The sequence below is a fragment of the Mus musculus genome, chromosome 13 (genome assembly GCF_000001635.26).
Source record: "Mus musculus strain C57BL/6J chromosome 13, GRCm38.p6 C57BL/6J".
NCBI classification, from domain to species: Eukaryota; Metazoa; Chordata; class Mammalia; order Rodentia; family Muridae; genus Mus; species Mus musculus.
The window spans coordinates 110,384,635-110,401,044 of record NC_000079.6 but is presented as its reverse complement, the minus strand read 5'-3'; the positions used below and the strand labels follow the sequence as shown (position 1 = coordinate 110,401,044).

Below are 16,410 nucleotides of genomic sequence, written 5' to 3'. Positions count from 1 at the left end.
ACTTCTCAAGTTAGGTCCTCAAGACTGCCCATAAATGTAAGGACGACATGAAAGACTGATTCCCTAGAAGTGTCACTAGGAATAGTAAAGATGTGTCTAGTTTGTTGCTGTGTGTGATGTCACACTGACGTGTCAGGAACCCGTGCTTAAAAGCTCCGATGGGTGCCGTGATGAGTACGAGCAAGGACAGGAGACCACTGTTTCTATGTCATACTCTTTATTGCCAAGAGTTTGAAATGGTCAACATAAAAAAAGAGAACATCTTGATAATAAATACTGCTCTTGGGGCTGTAATAAATAAAAAGTTTATTAACAAGGAATGCACTTTTCCAACCACAAGTGTATTCAAAAATAACCAAAAAAAAAAAAAAATGTATGGCCATAGTTCACAGTTAAGCAGCCAAAAGCTGCTCTGATTGTAGCCTTTAAACAGCAAGGGAGCAACCTCCCTTCTCCCTCCCCTTCAGGAAGTGTATTCACAGTTCCAAGTCTTCCAACTGAAGACGCTCTCAACAGAGAGAACTTCAGAGTCAATGCATCTTTCTGAAAAACTGTCCCATAAACCTTTTCACGACAGGTATCTCAGGGAAAACTGCACTCGGCTCCACACTCAGGATTGTCCAAAGTCAACTCTACACCTTAGGCTGGTCTGGTTCCAGCAGTCCAGCAGGCCACAGAGGAATTGTATTCGTACCACCACCTGTCCGACTTCTCTAACATGCTCTGTATCTTTCCGCTGGCTTCCCTGTTGATCTCACAGTGGAAAAGAGTCCCATGAGGTCCGCTCGAAATAATTATAATAATAATAATAATAATGTTTTCAGTTACATCTCTGTAAGAGCATGTTCAGGGCATATTCCATTCGATTTTTCAATTCTAACGAACAGCCAGACATCAGCAGAGTCGTCAGTCTGAAAGTTGTAGAGATCCTGTCCTCATTGATGTAGGTGAGAAGGTATTCTTCACTCTGGTTACAGATGATGATTTTTGTATGATCGTGGTAGAAATTCACCTTTAAGAAAAAAATAAACACAGACATTAGAACTTGCTAAGCAAGAAGTAATCAAGGTTCTGCCAAAAAAAAAAAAAAAAAAAAAAAAAAAAGGTAAAGCAGTTGGGTAGAAAAAGATTTCCGAACCTAGACGTGTGGGTCCCTAACAGGCTCAGTTACCTGAAATGTGCCGTCATTGAAGAGCATCATTAAGGCTTTATCAGACTTTAACCACTGCAGGAGGTAGAGCCGAGGTCTTCGAATGTCAGTAACACTCGGGAGATCACCACCCTGGAAGAAATCAGGAGAGAGGGTCAATGCCTCTGAAACTGTACTGTGTGGACGTTACACCGTGCCTCTCAAACTTAAGCCTCGGAACGGCCTCAAGATTCCTGGCTCTATCTCAAAGAGATGCTGACTCTCTGCACTGCATCTAAGATAAGCCCTGAGAAGCTAAACTAAACAAGACTTCAAAGGGAGGCAGATGTTGCTGGGGTCTAGACTGCTTCACGTATCTCTGCTCTAAAAGACACGGGGTACTTACATCCATGAGGTTCTCCTCCATGTAATGAGAAAAGTATTTCAGCACCGTCACTTGACTAATAAATTGTTCAGGGGCATCTGTTGCTGGGAAAACAGAGCATTGGCCAAGTTCCGCATAATAGTGAACTGTCCTAAAGATCAGGAAGGAGAGAAAAGAAAGGTTAGCAGCAATTCATCACTGTTTCCAAGATTTCATTAGCGCAACAGCGGAGAACTGGCCGGCTGCGGCATTCAGACGCACACACGTACTTTTTGTCCGGAAGGAGGCTCATGTGAGCCCCGTTGTTGAAAAGGACGCCAACAGTGTGGTCCGAGAGCTGGTACCCAAAGCCGTATTTGTTGGAGTAGTCGACCCACTTGGTGACCCACTGAAAGGACGTGCTCAGCTGCTCTTTGGGGATACAGTCAGCTTCCGGCATGTTTTCTAGACATCCTCGAAGGACTCTTGCCACTGTGTCTGCCACACTTCCCATGGTGCTGTCTTCAAGGCCTGCAAAGTCACAGAGACGGAAATGACGACATTGTTTACGATTAAACCCCTGTGATCAGGAAATGCTGTTTCCCCTCCACTCCACGTATGGGAAAGACAGAGAAATAGAGATCACGGTCCCTTGGTGCCTTTTCCCTGATGCTAGGATTTTATTCCTATGTTAATCAGCACTAATCTTACAGTCTATTTAAAATACGGTTTTGAGCACTTACATTCGCTGCTGCTGCTGCAGCTGCCGAGAGTCCCCCTGACTATCATCCGGATTGCATCCCCAATCTGCTGTTTGTTTTCCACTGCGGACGTTCCAGATCTGGCAACAGTAGTGGGAGGCGGCTGGGGCTCCTTGAAAGGGAAGAAAAGCACCATACAGTGAGCCAAGGGGCTGGGTCTCTTTACATGTGAAGTTTCAGGTTAACATAAGATTATGATAATCGCTGGAAAAGCTTATAAGTAGCCTGCCTGGAAGCATGGCTTCAGCCCTGCTAATCATACAGATGCTAGTTATCCGAGAATGGACGTGACCTTTTCTTTGTGTGCTTCCCCGACCTACCTCATCTGCTCTGTGTTTGCTAGGCTGCTGGGTTATCGACACTTTCTTCAAATCATGCCGAAGCTTGTAAATGTCTTCATCTTCCTTAGACACCTTATCTGTAAATCGAGGGAAAGAATTGCGCATGTTAATTTATCTCAACAAGTGTGGAAAAGAGTTAGCACGATGTCATCATTGGCTTGGGCTGCAGCTATGCAGGCAGCACACACTTCAGTGCTCAGGTAAACCAAAGCTATCAATCCATTCTCTTAGTGTCAGCAGTATACAAATAAGATGGTGAAGTTGCGCTAAAGGGAAAGTCTCAATGCAGTCATCAAACTCAAGGGAAATCCTGGATACGGAAACTTACTGTGTGTGTCGTTATATCTTGCTTTGTCCTTCTTGCCACCAAAAAGAGCGGCTGCGGCTTTCTTAAAGAAATTCTTGGCTGGGCTTGACAAGTGGAAATCTGGAACTGTGTGGCAACAGCTGGAAGAGAGTCTGTCCGGAGTGAAACCCTGTGGAACCAGAAGAGACCATCAGAAACCTCTCCAGCAACCAGGACGATGACACTCAATTTTACAGAAAGGTCAAAGAGCACTGACCTGCAGGAAGAAGTCATGCCGAATGATGTCATCCAAACTGGGGCGGTCCTCTGGGTTTTTGGACAGCATGCTAGCTATCAAGTGCTTAGCAGGGGCCAGCAATGAGGATGGCATGGTATACCTTGCTTCCCTTATGCACCTGTACGTTTCTTTCAGATTTGTGGTTTCGAATGGAGGTCTTCCTAGCAGCATCGTATACCTGGGTACACAGAAGCACATCTTCAGAAATGGTCAAGAAGGAACTCTTTTTGAGCATCATGACTGAGTCAACTTTGGCTTTTTTTTTTTTTTTTTTTTTTTTTTTTAGTGCATTTACTTACATTACACAGCCTAAGGCCCAGATGTCTGATTCACAGCCGTGTCCTTGTTTGTTGAGGACTTCGGGGGAGAGATAATTTGGGGTTCCACATATTGTTCTGAGAAGACAGAATATAGCAAGATCTCATTAGGAACTATGACTTCAATTAAAATTACTTCTCTGGGGATGACTCAATGGGAAATAAAAGCTTGAATTTTTTTTTCTCATTTTCTACTTGACTATTTTTTAGTGTTTTTATTTGACCAAGTTTCTTTTGGTAATTTTTTAATGTGTGTACAATTTGCCCAGCCCATATGACCAAGTATTTTTAACCAGATGAGACCAGATCCTGTGTGTGCGTGTGTACATGTGTATGTGTGTGTATGTATATATCAAGTAAATTTAAACATTTATTTTATTGATTGCCTTAATAATCCATTTAGAGGTGTAAGTTATCTCGCTCAAGAGTGCACACAAGTTTCCGTTTAGTAACACTGCTGTGGTTTGCAGATTGTAGTGTGAACTAACTTTCTATTAACTAATAATAGAGGCATATTTGGTCTCCACAAACCCCAGGAAGAGCATGGCTCTCACCTCCTTCTGTGTTCCAGTGGTTCCAGTCTGGCTGCCAAACCAAAGTCTCCCACCTTCAGCTCCATGGCTTCATTAATAAAAAAGTTCCCTAGAAGATAAACAAAAGGAAACATGAACTCCCTTGGAAAGGTTCACACTTGGAGATCAGCACCCTCCAGTGAAGGCACCCATTCAAAAAGCTAGATTCACAACACTGGAAAACCTCCCACTCTCTAGCCCCCACCCCCCCACCCCCACCCCACCCCCACCCCCGTCGCTGCAGGAGAAGCCTTACCTAGCTTGAGATCCCTGTGCAAGATTTCTTGTTCGTGAAGATACTTGAGTCCTGACACAATCTGCCTGAGGTAGTATCGGACTTCTGGCTCTGTCAACACCTTTCTTGCTTTCAAGATGTGAGCCATGGACTAGGAAGAGAAGGGGAGAGAGGAGAATTTGTCAAATAAAGTTACCTAGATCGGGCATCCCTTTGCTGGACTGACGACGCAGTCTCATATGGTGGGAGACTAATTAACTGTCACGGCTAAAACCGCTGATAAAATGTAATCCAAACACCACTCCGGCTTCCTGTCGGCAAGCTCGCTGACCCAGGAGTCAACACTTACCCTTCTACTGCAGTATTCCAAGAGAATGTAAATGTTTTCTTTGTCTTCAAAGTAGTGGTAAAACTGCACGACATGCTTATGGTGCAGTAGTCTGTGAAGCTCGATTTCTTTGTCGATCTAAGGAAAAATAAAAAAAGCAAGAGAAGGCTTATTAGTCTCTCGTCGTGTCTGGAAAGGCAGTGCTTACACATGCAGAAGACATTTTTTTTCTAACAGGGTAGGGCCATCCCTGCACACAAAGAAAATACTTTAGTCGACAGTCATACCCACCTTTTCCCTCTGATGAGGTTTAGCTACTCTGCTGTGAGGAATAATTTTTGCAGCGTAGACTTTGTTGTTTGTCAGATCTGTCATTTCGTAACACTTTGCAAATCCACCCTGCGAGGAAACAAAGCCGAGATGGAATTGAGCAGGACAGAAAAAAGGAAAAAAAAAAAAAATGAAGGGCCAACGTTTAAAATAAATGAATACGTAAATGGGAACGGGAAGCAAAATTTGAGGAACAGAGGGTGGGCAGAGCAGTACAATCTGCTTTGTATAATGGTTTTTCAGGAAGGGCAGCACATTCCTAGAAACCAGTCCAGTTTTCTCGTTTCCCCTTTACAAAGAACTCTATGGAGAAGGGAGTGGAAGGGGGAAAGGGAGGAAAATGCCCTCTGAAGAAATTTGACAGGCTAGCTCCCTGGGGATCAGATAGTGAGAGCCCAAGGCCAAGGTAGAATGCCTTCAGTCCTCCTTCTTAGACTCGGGAGAAAAACAGGCTAAGGATGCAAATCCGAACCCCAGCGCTGTCGGCGCACAGAAGCCCAGGAGGGCAGGAGAGGAACCCACGTCGATCGTTCGGGGAACCAGACAGCTGAAGGAGCGAGAAGTGCGGGCGCTGGGTCCCTGCTCGCTCAGCTTGCCCGGGCAGCCCGCCCTCCCGCCCGGCAGCCTGACGTCCGCCGCTCCTCACCTTGCCCAGCACTTTGCCCCGGCAGTAGCGCTTCCCCGTCGTGGGGTCGACTATAATCCGCGAGATCTCGGGTCCCGAGTGGGAATGGTGGTGATGGTGGTGCGGGGCCGCCGGGGTCACCTGGGCTTGGGGCTGCCCATCTTCAGAAGGCTGCTGCGGTCGCTTCTTCTTTGAGTCCCCGCCGCAAGCTTTGCCCAGAGCCTGCTCGCACATCTTGGTGCCGGCGGCCGGCTGGTAGGTGATAGTCCGCAGGAGCTCCATCGTTGCCTCGCCACCCGACACTGCCTACTTGCCACCTCCGAGGCGCGGACAAGCGTCCGGGCTAGCCCTGTCCCTCGAGCACCAGTCTCTCTCCCTACTCTCTAGTCTGACGTCCTGCTTCGCTTGTGCGAGCAAGAGCGAGCAGCGAAGCTTTAAATACGCGCCGGCTGGCTGGGGCGGGGCCTCGTGACGTCACGGCGAGCGCTCCACCCACCGGCCCCGGAGTCCGCGCTGTGGATAGGTGCGGGGTGGCCGCCTGGATGTCGTGGGCTTCGACCTGGCCTGAAGGCGGCGGTACGCCAAGTGCCCCCAGTTCGTCGCGTGCCCTGACTTTGGACGTGGGAAACAGAAACCCAAGGGCGGACGCCCTGTCTGGGTCCTGGAGGAGCGGGGATGCGGGGTAGCAGCCCGGGGGAGCCGCAGGGTTGGCACCGCCCTCCTGACTGTGTGCAGCCCCACACCCTGTCATCCAGCGAGCCCCGCGGGGTGGCACCCGGAGACCCGGAGCGCTTGGGGACCTCCGCCGCCACCGCAGGCGGGAGGCTCAGTGGCCGGCCTTGCGGAACCGGGCACCAGGCAGAGCCAGAGCAGCTAGGGAACCAGGCACAATCCGGGTCGCAGATCCGGGTGACCTGCTGTGGCGTGGGAGTATCTGAGCTCCCTGCAGCCTCTTCCCATCGCCTGATAAGTGACCCCTGTCAGAGGCCAGGCTCTTAACCTTGGAGTGGAGCGAGGGCTTGACGACTGGAGAAGGTTTGGTACGCAACAAGTCTAAGCAAGATCGCCATCCTGTGGATTTTTTCAGAAAAACGATTAACGGTCTAAGTGGGCCGAGGTTCCTTAGCAACAATATGGGCTGGCTTCCACAGTAACGCTAAAAGTGTTCTGTTGCCAATTATAATTCTACAATTGAAGTCATCTATAACTTTTTGTTCCAACTAGGTGATTCAGATTGCGTGGATCTAATGTCACTAAGCAATGTCACCGCCCTGGTACACAGAGTCAATCTAAGGTCCCACAGTGGGGTATAGTGGAGAATAAAGGCGGCTGTTCAGTTTTTACAGATTTTACTGTTCAGTTGTACCATCTCAGAGACTTTCCTTCTTCCTTGTTCCAGCGCGTATGGTTCCGTATTAACCGCTGGTAGCTATTTTGAAATGCTGTATACATTTTTTTTGGGGGGGGGGGCAGGGTTTCTCTTTTCTCTGTGTAGCCCTGGCTGTCCTGGAATTCACTCTGTAGACCAGGTTGGCCTTGAACTCAGAAATCCGCCTGCCTCTGCCTCCCAAGTGCTGGGACTAAAGGTGTGCGCCACTACTGCCCGGCCCTGTCTATATCATCTTAATACAATCCTGAATGAAAAAGTCTGCCATATTAGGGGAGGGAAAATCATTTTCCTTCTACCCTTTCAAATTATCACTGTGGTTCCTCGGGCTGGGCAGATAAACTGCAGAACCACAAGTTTCTCCATTCACAACAAAAAGAGTACCCTCCAAAGTGGCTTAGAATTGAGGTTTGAATGCTATCAGAAGCCAAAACAAGAGTGTGGGAAAAGACAGGAAACAAAAGGCAGTCGGGAACAAGGGAGTAAATAGGGAAGAGTTTATGTTTTTCACTGATAAGTTTGTTACTTAGAATCGTTCTTTTTGTCTGGTTCTGGAGACTTAGAACTTGAGACTTCTTTTAATAAATGTGATTTTTTTTCTTTTTCCTTACAAAAAAGTGGTGTGCCACTTTCAGGCTTTCTGTGTCTACCTATCTTTTAATTCAATTCAAACTTATCCCGACTCAGCGGTTACATTGAGGGTGACATAGTCTAGCTACCTGTGGACCTGTTTTGAAGGGACATAGCCTAGTCTACATCTTTCCCATCTTACAGGTGAAGAAACGGGGTCCTAGACGATTTAAATAGCTATTATCAATACATTTTTCATAGAACCACGAAGTTTTGCGAACTCCATGCCCGTCCTATTGTCTCGGTTAACACAGTACGTAAGCGGTCACTTCACATTGGAGTTCTGTGTTCCAAAGATTATACAGGCCTTTAATAAAATATCAGTGCTCAGTCCTTGCCAACAGGGAAAGAGTGACATGCAGAATTCCAAATTAATAAGGGCAAATGGTTTTTCCTCCAGGCCACTATCAAGCATAGGTAAGTCCAGTCTTAGTAGTTAAGAAGACATTCAGCTCAGCTACTTCCAACACTGGGCAAAGGTGCTTCCTTAGCACTGCAGGGTAGACAGCAAGACACTCTCCCTTTCCCTGCTTTATCTCAATGCAAGCCCGGGCATGTTGTTCACAAAGGACAGGAGACTTTAACCCAAGAGTATCCCAGGTTTGAATAAGAGGGAGGCGGGGCTGGATGTGGAGAAGCAGAATTACACACACACACACACACACACACACACACACACACCCTGCTTTATTCATAAACTTGGCCATGACCTTTGCTCCCTGACCAGTGTGAGGCCATTGGACGGACCAGCTGGTTGGAGAACACCACCTTACTTTCCCAGAGAGAGTTCTGCTCTAATTAATTGTGTATGTTACAGTTAAAAGACTGAAAGAACAGTTAAGAGATTTTTTTTTTAATTTCAATTTCATATCGTACACCATTACATATTTTTCTGGGGATACGATTGTATTTTCTAGACTGTTGAACATCCCGTGTGAAATTCAGTTCTACCAAAAAGATACAGGCATTTAATAAAATACCATTGCTGAGTCCCGGCCAACTGGGAAAGAATGGTTTTCTTTATGGTAGTGCCATCACGTGGACAGAATCAAAACTGCAGTCCACATAACAACAAAGCTACTTTGCAATGGTAAGAAATCTCAAAGTAGTTCTCTGTAGATCTACGCTCTGGATGGAGACTTTAGTGCCCGAATCCCAATGGGGCTTTTGATGAGAAGCTAACTTCTATCATCTTCCAAGAGATCGAAAATAGCAAAATAAACTTTTAAGCAAGAAGGAAGAAAGAATAACCTTTCTTTTGCAGCTGTTGGGCCTTACAATGAGCTGCTAAGATAATTAGGCAAATTTACCAAAGGGACAGAAAAATGAAAAGAATGGTAGGTCTCATCTAGAGATGAGTAATGTTTAGTAGCTCAGAAGATCTGCTAGGTAATGAGAAAGATGCTGCTGCCTTCAGGTTTTCTCCCTAAGTCCATCCTACATGTCGCTCCTGGAATTCTGAAGGAGAAATGGACTCAGAGGAAAAATCAAGGTTCACAGGGACGTCTTTAGGTTTAGGACAAATGCTAGTGACTTCCAAGTGCTGGTTTGGTGGTCTGGGAGAGGACATTGAAAACGGCAGTTGGCAATCTGTTGAGTACAAACCATGTTTTTTGGTTTTGTTTTGATTTGATTTTTTAAATATACAAATGGGATTGGAGGGATGGCTCAGCAGTTCAGAGCATTGACTGTTCTTCCAGAGGTCTTGAGTTCAATCCCCAGCAATCATATGGTGGTTTACAACCATCTATAATGGGATGTGGTGCCCTCTTCTGGCACACAGCTGTACATGTAGAGGAAACACATTTATACATTTTTTAAAAAAATCTACAAATGTAGTAAAGACAAAAAAACCAAAACTGTATTAATGGAAGCTGTGGCCAGTAGTTTTTTGAGCGCAAGGGAGAGGAAGACTTAAATAGCATGAAGAGGGCACTATATCAGAAGATTGCCAACTAGGGCTGAGTTAAGAACTTTCAGATTCAGCAGCTCAGGTGTAGACCACACCAGTCAAGAAGGGGTGAATGTCAGCCACAGTGTTCCATTTCCTAAATCCAGTTCCCAAGATCCCACCTCATGGCTTGCCCCATGGCCAGGCTCCTGCCCCCAATTCTGGCAAACCAGAAGGTACTGAGAGAGAATAACCAATCAGATGAGAGACATGCAAATGAGGTATGATAATGAGGCTCAGTGAAGTACTGAGAGAGAATAACCAATCAGATGAGGAACATTGATTATATAATCTGCATATATAATCTGCAGGTGCAGATTATATCAGAAGAACAGAGAACCCTTACTGTACCAAAGGTCAAGCAAGTTTCTAGAAGTCAGGACCCCAGCCTGGTCGGAAACTCTATAAAGGATCAGAGGTCAAGAAGGCTGCCAAAAATCCAGGCCACAAAGTCTAGAAGACCAAAGAGAGAACAGAAACCAAGACACAAAGCACCCACACAACAAAGACAAACTCAGACATGAGTACATAGAATATTTATCCCAAACCCAAATGCTTAAACACCTGGTGTAAGAAAAAAAAATCAAAACAGCCAGGTATGACACCATCAGAGTGCAGCTATGAAAGCAAGACCTGAATATTCCAGAGCATTGTAGTACAAGAAAATAATGTTAAGAACAACTCTATGAAAATAATGGCATTCTTTAAAGAAGAAATGAAAAAATATCCCTTAAAGAAATCTAGGAAAAGCCACAAAAAAAAAAGGAGAAAGAAAGAAAGAAAGAAAGACCTTAAAGAATTCCAAAAAAAGAAAAAAAGAAAAACAAAAAGAAAAAAAATAGGTGAAGTATTATTGAAACAGAAGCAAAAAAGACAACACAAACTGGGAGAATTCAGGAAACAAAATCTAGGTAAATAAACAGGAACTACAGATACAAGCATCACCAACAATACAGGAATGGATAAAAGGATCTCAGGAACTATAGATATGATAGAAGGAATAAGTTCATTGCTCAAAAGAATGTTAAATCTAACAATATGAATAATATGAATAGAAAAAGGAAAAGATTTCCAGCTCAAAAGCCCAGAAAAAAAATCATAAAAGAAAATCCCACTAACCTAAAAAAAGAGATGTTGATAAATGTTTATAGAACACCAAATAAATTGGACCAGAAAAGAAAATTCTCCCCACCACATAACAATCAGAATGTTAAATGTACAGAAAAAGAAAGAGAGAGAGTATTAAAATCTGCAAGGCAAAAGGGCCAAGAAACACACAAGGCAGAACTCTCAGAATTACACTTGACTTCTCTAAAGAGACTTAGACTCAGTCACAAAGCAAGTACCAAACAGTGACTTCTCATAAAACCAGAAAGGCCTGGACTGATGTCTTGCAGAGTCTACACAACAACAGATGCCAGCCCAGACTGTTATACCCAGCAAAACTGTATATCACCACAAATAGAGAAGACAAGATATTTCATGACAAGACCAAACTTAAATATCTATCCACAAATCCAGCCCTACAGAAGATACTAGAAAGAAAACTCCAACCTAAGGAGGATAACTACACCCAAGAAAACACACGGAAAATAATTCCACACCAGCAAGACCAAAAGAAGGTAAGCAAACACACACACACACACACACACACACACACACACACACACACACACAATACCAACATCATCAAATCATCAAAATAACAAGACAACAATTATTTGTCATTAATATTGCTCAACATCAATGGACTCAATTCTCTAATAAAAAGACACAGGCTAACAGAATGAGCACAAACACAGGATCCATCTGCTGCTGCATATGAGAAACACACCTCAGCAACAAAGATAAACATTACTTCAGAGTAAAGGGCTGGAAAAAGATTTTCCAGCAAATGAACCCAAGAGACAAGGTGGTGTAGCCATTCAAGTACCCAACAAAACAGATTTTCAAAATTAATCAAAGACATGAAGAAGGACACTTCATACTCATCAAAGGAAAATTCCACCAAAATGACATCTCAATTCTGAATGTCTATGCCACAAATGCACCAGCACCCACATTTGTTAAAGAAACATTACTAAAGCTCAAATCACACATCAAAACCCACACTTTAATAGTGGAAGACTTCAAACTCCCTACTCTCACTAATTGATAGGATGCTCAGTTAGAAACTAAAGAGAGAAATAAAGGAAATAACAAATATGACTCAAATCAACCTAACAGATACCTTCAGTATCTTTCACTCAAACGTCCAAACACAAAATAATATACCTTTTTCTCAGCACCTCATGAATCCTTCCATAAAACTGAACATATACTTGGTCACAAAGCAAATATCAACAGATACAGGAAAATTGAAATAACCCCCAGGATCTTATCACAGCTCCATTGGTTAAAGCTGGACTTCAACAACAACAGAAACAATGTAAAAATCTATAAACTTATGGCAACTGAACAACTCTCTACTCAATGACCACTGAGTCAAGGAGAAAATAAAGGAATTAAAGACTTCCTAGAATTCAATCAAAAATGAATGTACAGCATACCCCAACTTATGGGCACAATGAAAACAGCGCTAAGAGGAAAGTTTATAGCACTCAATACCTTCATAATAAATGGGAAAGACTCATACTAGGAACTTAATCGCACACCTTGAACCTCCAGAACAAAGACAAGCAGACATACCCAAGGGGAGTAGTCAGCAGGAACTAAGTCAAGCTCAGGGCTGAAATCAGTACATTAGAAACAAAGAGAATGATAATCAATGAAGCCATGAAACCAAGAGCTGGTTCTTTGAGGAAACCAACAAGATAGAAAAACCCTTACTTAGCCAAAGTAACTAGTGGGCAAAGAGAATAGCCAAATTAATAAAATCAGAAGTAAAAAGGGAGACATAACAACAACAAAAAAAAAAAAAAAAAAGAAAGAAAAAAGAAAAGAAAACCACCAAGGAAATCCAAATGATCGCTAGGTCTTTCTTCAAAAGCATTTAATCCTCAAAGTTAGAAAGAAATGGGCAATCTTACAGATAGATACCACTTACCAAAGTTAAATCAAGGTCAGATAAACAAAATAAATAGACCTATAGCCCCTAATGACTTTCAAAGAGGTAATAACAATACTCTTCAAACTATTCCACGAAATAGAAACACTGCCAAACTCATTGTATGAGGTCATAGTTGCCCTGATACCTAAAGCACACAAAGACTCATAAAAGAAAAAGAATTTCAGACCAATTTTCCTTATGAACATTGATGCTAAAATACTCAATAAGAAACACTCTCAAGACAAATCCATGAAGACATTAAAATGTCATCCACCATGATCAAGTAAGATTCATCGCAGAGAGGAAGGTGTGGCTCAACATATGGAAACCCATCAACATAATCCACCATATAAACAAACTGAAAGAAAACACAAAATGTGATCATCTCATTAGGTGCTGAAAAAGCCTTTTGACAAAATCCAACATCCCTTCATCATAAAGTCTTGGAGACATTATGGGTACAGGGCACATACCTAAACACTATAAAGGTAATATACAGCAAACCAATAGTTAACATCAAATTAAATGGAGAGAGACTCAAAGCTACCTCATAAAAAATCAAGGACAAGACAAGGCTTTCCACTCCTTCCATATCTATTCAATATTGTTCTCAAAGTCTTAGGCAATAAGACAACTAAAGGAGACTGAGGGATTACAAGTTGGAAAAGAAGTCAAAGTATTGCTATTTGCAGATGATATGATAGTATACATAACTGACCCCAAAAATTGTACCAGGGAATTCCTACAGCTGATAAATACCTTCATCAAAGTGGCTGGATACAGAATGAACTAAACAAATCAGTAAGTATCTTTTATACAAATGATATATGTGGTTGAGAAAGAAAGTAAGGAAACAACAGCCTTCACAAATAATATAAAATATCTTAGTGTAACTCTAACCAAGCAAGGGAAAGACCAGTATGACAAGACTTCATGTCTCCAAAGAAAGAAACTGAAGATACCAAAAGATTAAAAGCTATCCCATGCTCATGAGTTACTAAAAGCTATCTACAGATTAAATGGAATTCCCATCATAGTCCAACACATTTCTTTATAGACCTTGAAAGAATATTCATCTTCATATGGAAAAACAAAATCCTAAGATAGATAAAACAATCCTATACAATAAAAGAACTTCTGGAGATATCACCACCTCTGGCTTCAAGCTGTACTATAGAGCAATAGTAATAAAAACTGTATGGTACTGGCATAAATATAAACAGGTTGATCAATGGAATCCACCCAAAGACTCAGGTGTTAATCCGCACACCTAGGACACTTGATTTTTGACAAAAAAAAAAAAAAAAAAAAAAAAAAAAGCCCAAAGCATACAGTGGGGGAAATTAGCATCTTCAACAAATGATGCTGGTCCAACTGGATGTCAGCATGTATGGTGCAAACAAATCCATAATCATCGTCCTGCACAAAACTCAAGTCCAAGGTGAGTCAAAGAACTCAACATAAAACCAAACACACTGAACTCAATAGAAAGGAAGTTAGGGAATAGTGTTGAACTCATTGCCACAGAAGACGACTTCCTGAATGGAACACCAACTGGGCAGACACAGAGCAACAATTATCAATGGGACATCACGAAACTGAACAGCTTCAGTAAGGTGATGGACACCATCAAAGGGACAAAATGTCAACCTACAGAATGGGGAAAGATTTTCACCAACCCCACACCTGACAGGGGGCTGATATGTAAATATATAAAGAACTTGAGAAACTAGATATCAACAAACCAAATAGTATATTTCAAAAATGGGGTATGGACATAAACAGAGAATTATCAACAGAGGGATCTCTAATAGCTAAGGAACACTTTTAAAATATTCATCATCTTAAGCCATCAGGGAAATGCAAGTCAAAAGACTCTGAGAGTCCATCTTAGACATGTCTGGATGGCTGAGATCAAAGACACAAGTGACAGCCCATGCAGGTGAGGATGTGGAGTGAGGGAAACTCTCCATTGATGGTGAAAGTGCAAACGTGTACAGCATCTCTGGAAATCAATGTGGAGATTTCTCAGAAAATTGGGATTCCATTTACCTCAAGACCCAGATAAACCACTTCTGGGCATGTACCTAGAGGATGCTCCCCCACCCCACAAAGACACTTGCTCAACTTCACTCATAGCAACTTTATCCATAATAACCAGAAACTGGAAACAACCTAGATGTCCATCAAGTAAAGAATGGATAAAGGAAATGTGTCACATCTGTACAACAGAATACTATCCAGCTATCAAAAACAAGGACATAATGAATCTTGCAGGCAACTGGATGAAACTTGAGAAAATCATCCTGAGCCAGAAAGAGTACTCACTTATAAGTCGATGCTATCCTTAAAGTAAAGGCTACCCATGCTACATTTCACAAATCCCCAAAGCATCAAGGAGGGCTCAAGGAGAAGGACACTTGGATATCACTGAGAAGGGGAAACAGAATAGACATTCTGGGTGGATGGGGAGAGTATATTGGACTAGACAGGGGTAGGGGTGAGGATAGGAACAGGAGGAATCAGGTGTGAGGAGTATGAAGGGAGAGAGGACTGGGAAAGACTCCTGGAATGTGGTGGGTCATCTCTGGGATGAGCTAGAAACATGTGCAGTGGAAACTCCCAGGAATCAATGAGGGCGATCTTAGCTAAGACTCCTAGCCATGGGGGATACAGAGCCTGGACCGGGCATCTCTAACCAGGCAAGACTTCCAGTGGAGGGATTGGGACAACAACTCAGCCACAAAAGCTTCAACCTACAGTTTATCCTGCCAACATGATGTGCTGGGGGTAAAAGTGCAGAAATTGTGGGAGTGGCCAACCAATGATTAGTCCAGCTTGAGACCCCAAGCCATGAGAGAGAACCATCTCTGATACTGCCTGGAGGGCCAGGACCCTGAGACTGGATAGCCTAGACCCACGCTAGAACTAAACATGAATGGTTAAAAAAAAAAAAGTCAATGATATTCTGCTATACTCACAAATGGGCATATAGCCCAGTTCTCATCAGAGAGACTTGAGGTAGCAATTGATGGAAACAGATGCAGAGACTCACACCCAAACATTAGGCAGGGCTTGGGGAATCTGAGGACGAGGGGAAGGAAAGATTATAGGAGCCAGGTGGCTCAAGGACACCACAAGAAAACCCACAGTGTCAGCTAACCTGAGTTCATAGGCGCTCAGAGAGACTTCAATCGGGAAGCCTGCATGGGACTGACCGAAGCCCTACACACATACATTATAGTTGTATAGTCTGCCCTTCTTGTGGAACTATTAACTGTGGGAACAGGCTCTGTTTCTGACACTACTGCCTGCTTATGGGTCCCTTCTCTCTCTCTCTCTCTCTCTCTCTCTCTCTCTCTCTCTCTCTCTCTCTCTCTCTCTCCCTCCCTCTCCCTCTCCCTCTCCCTCTCCTTTCCCTTCTCCCTCTCCCTCTCCCTCTCCCTCTCCCTCTCCCTCTCCCTCTCCTTTCTCTTCTCCCTCTCCCTCTCCTTCTCCCTCTCCCTCTCCCTCTCTCTCTCTCTCTCTCTCTCTCTCTCACACACACACACACACACACACACACACACACACACACGCACATACACACTGGGTTGCCTTGTGCAGCCTTCATAGAAGAGGAAGCACCTAGTCTTATTGCAACTTGAGGTGCTGTGGTTGGCTGATATTCATCAAGGCTGGCCCTTTTCTGAAGAAAAAGGAAGGAGGACTGGATGTGTGTGGAGGGAGAGGGAGTGGAGAGAGGAAGTGTGGGGAGGGAACTGGGAGGAGAGGAGGGCGGGGAAGCTGCGGTTGGGATGTAAAATA

At 43.5% G+C, this 16,410-nt stretch overlaps 1 protein-coding gene across 1 annotated transcript; it reads right to left on the bottom strand.

Annotated features, from left to right (window-relative positions):
• Positions 1–200: 200 nt before the first annotated feature.
• On the bottom strand, positions 201–6,001 carry Plk2 (polo like kinase 2). Its single transcript, NM_152804.2, has 14 exons — positions 5,608–6,001; positions 4,923–5,030; positions 4,653–4,769; positions 4,325–4,454; positions 4,051–4,138; positions 3,479–3,574; positions 3,159–3,357; positions 2,924–3,071; positions 2,575–2,672; positions 2,237–2,366; positions 1,784–2,024; positions 1,536–1,665; positions 1,172–1,282; positions 201–1,012 (listed from the first exon to the last, which is right to left on the bottom strand). Exons 1-14 carry the CDS (start codon positions 5,866–5,868, stop codon positions 821–823), a joined length of 2,049 nt encoding a protein of 682 aa, NP_690017.2. The 5' UTR covers positions 5,869–6,001; the 3' UTR covers positions 201–820.
• Positions 6,002–16,410: the final 10,409 nt, after the last annotated feature.

Bases quoted from the DNA above. Each gene is read 5' to 3' on its own strand.
- Plk2 (NM_152804.2), bottom strand. From the start codon at position 5,868: ATGGAGCTCCTGCGGACTATCACCTACCAGCCGGCCGCCGGCACCAAG. The intron at 3,358-3,478 runs GTAAGTAAATGC...CTGTGTACCCAG, and splicing joins TGGGCCTTAGGCTGTGTAAT to GTATACGATGCTGCTAGGAA. The intron at 1,283-1,535 runs GTAAGTACCCCG...GATTTCTTCCAG, and splicing joins TGGAGGAGAACCTCATGGAT to GGTGGTGATCTCCCGAGTGT.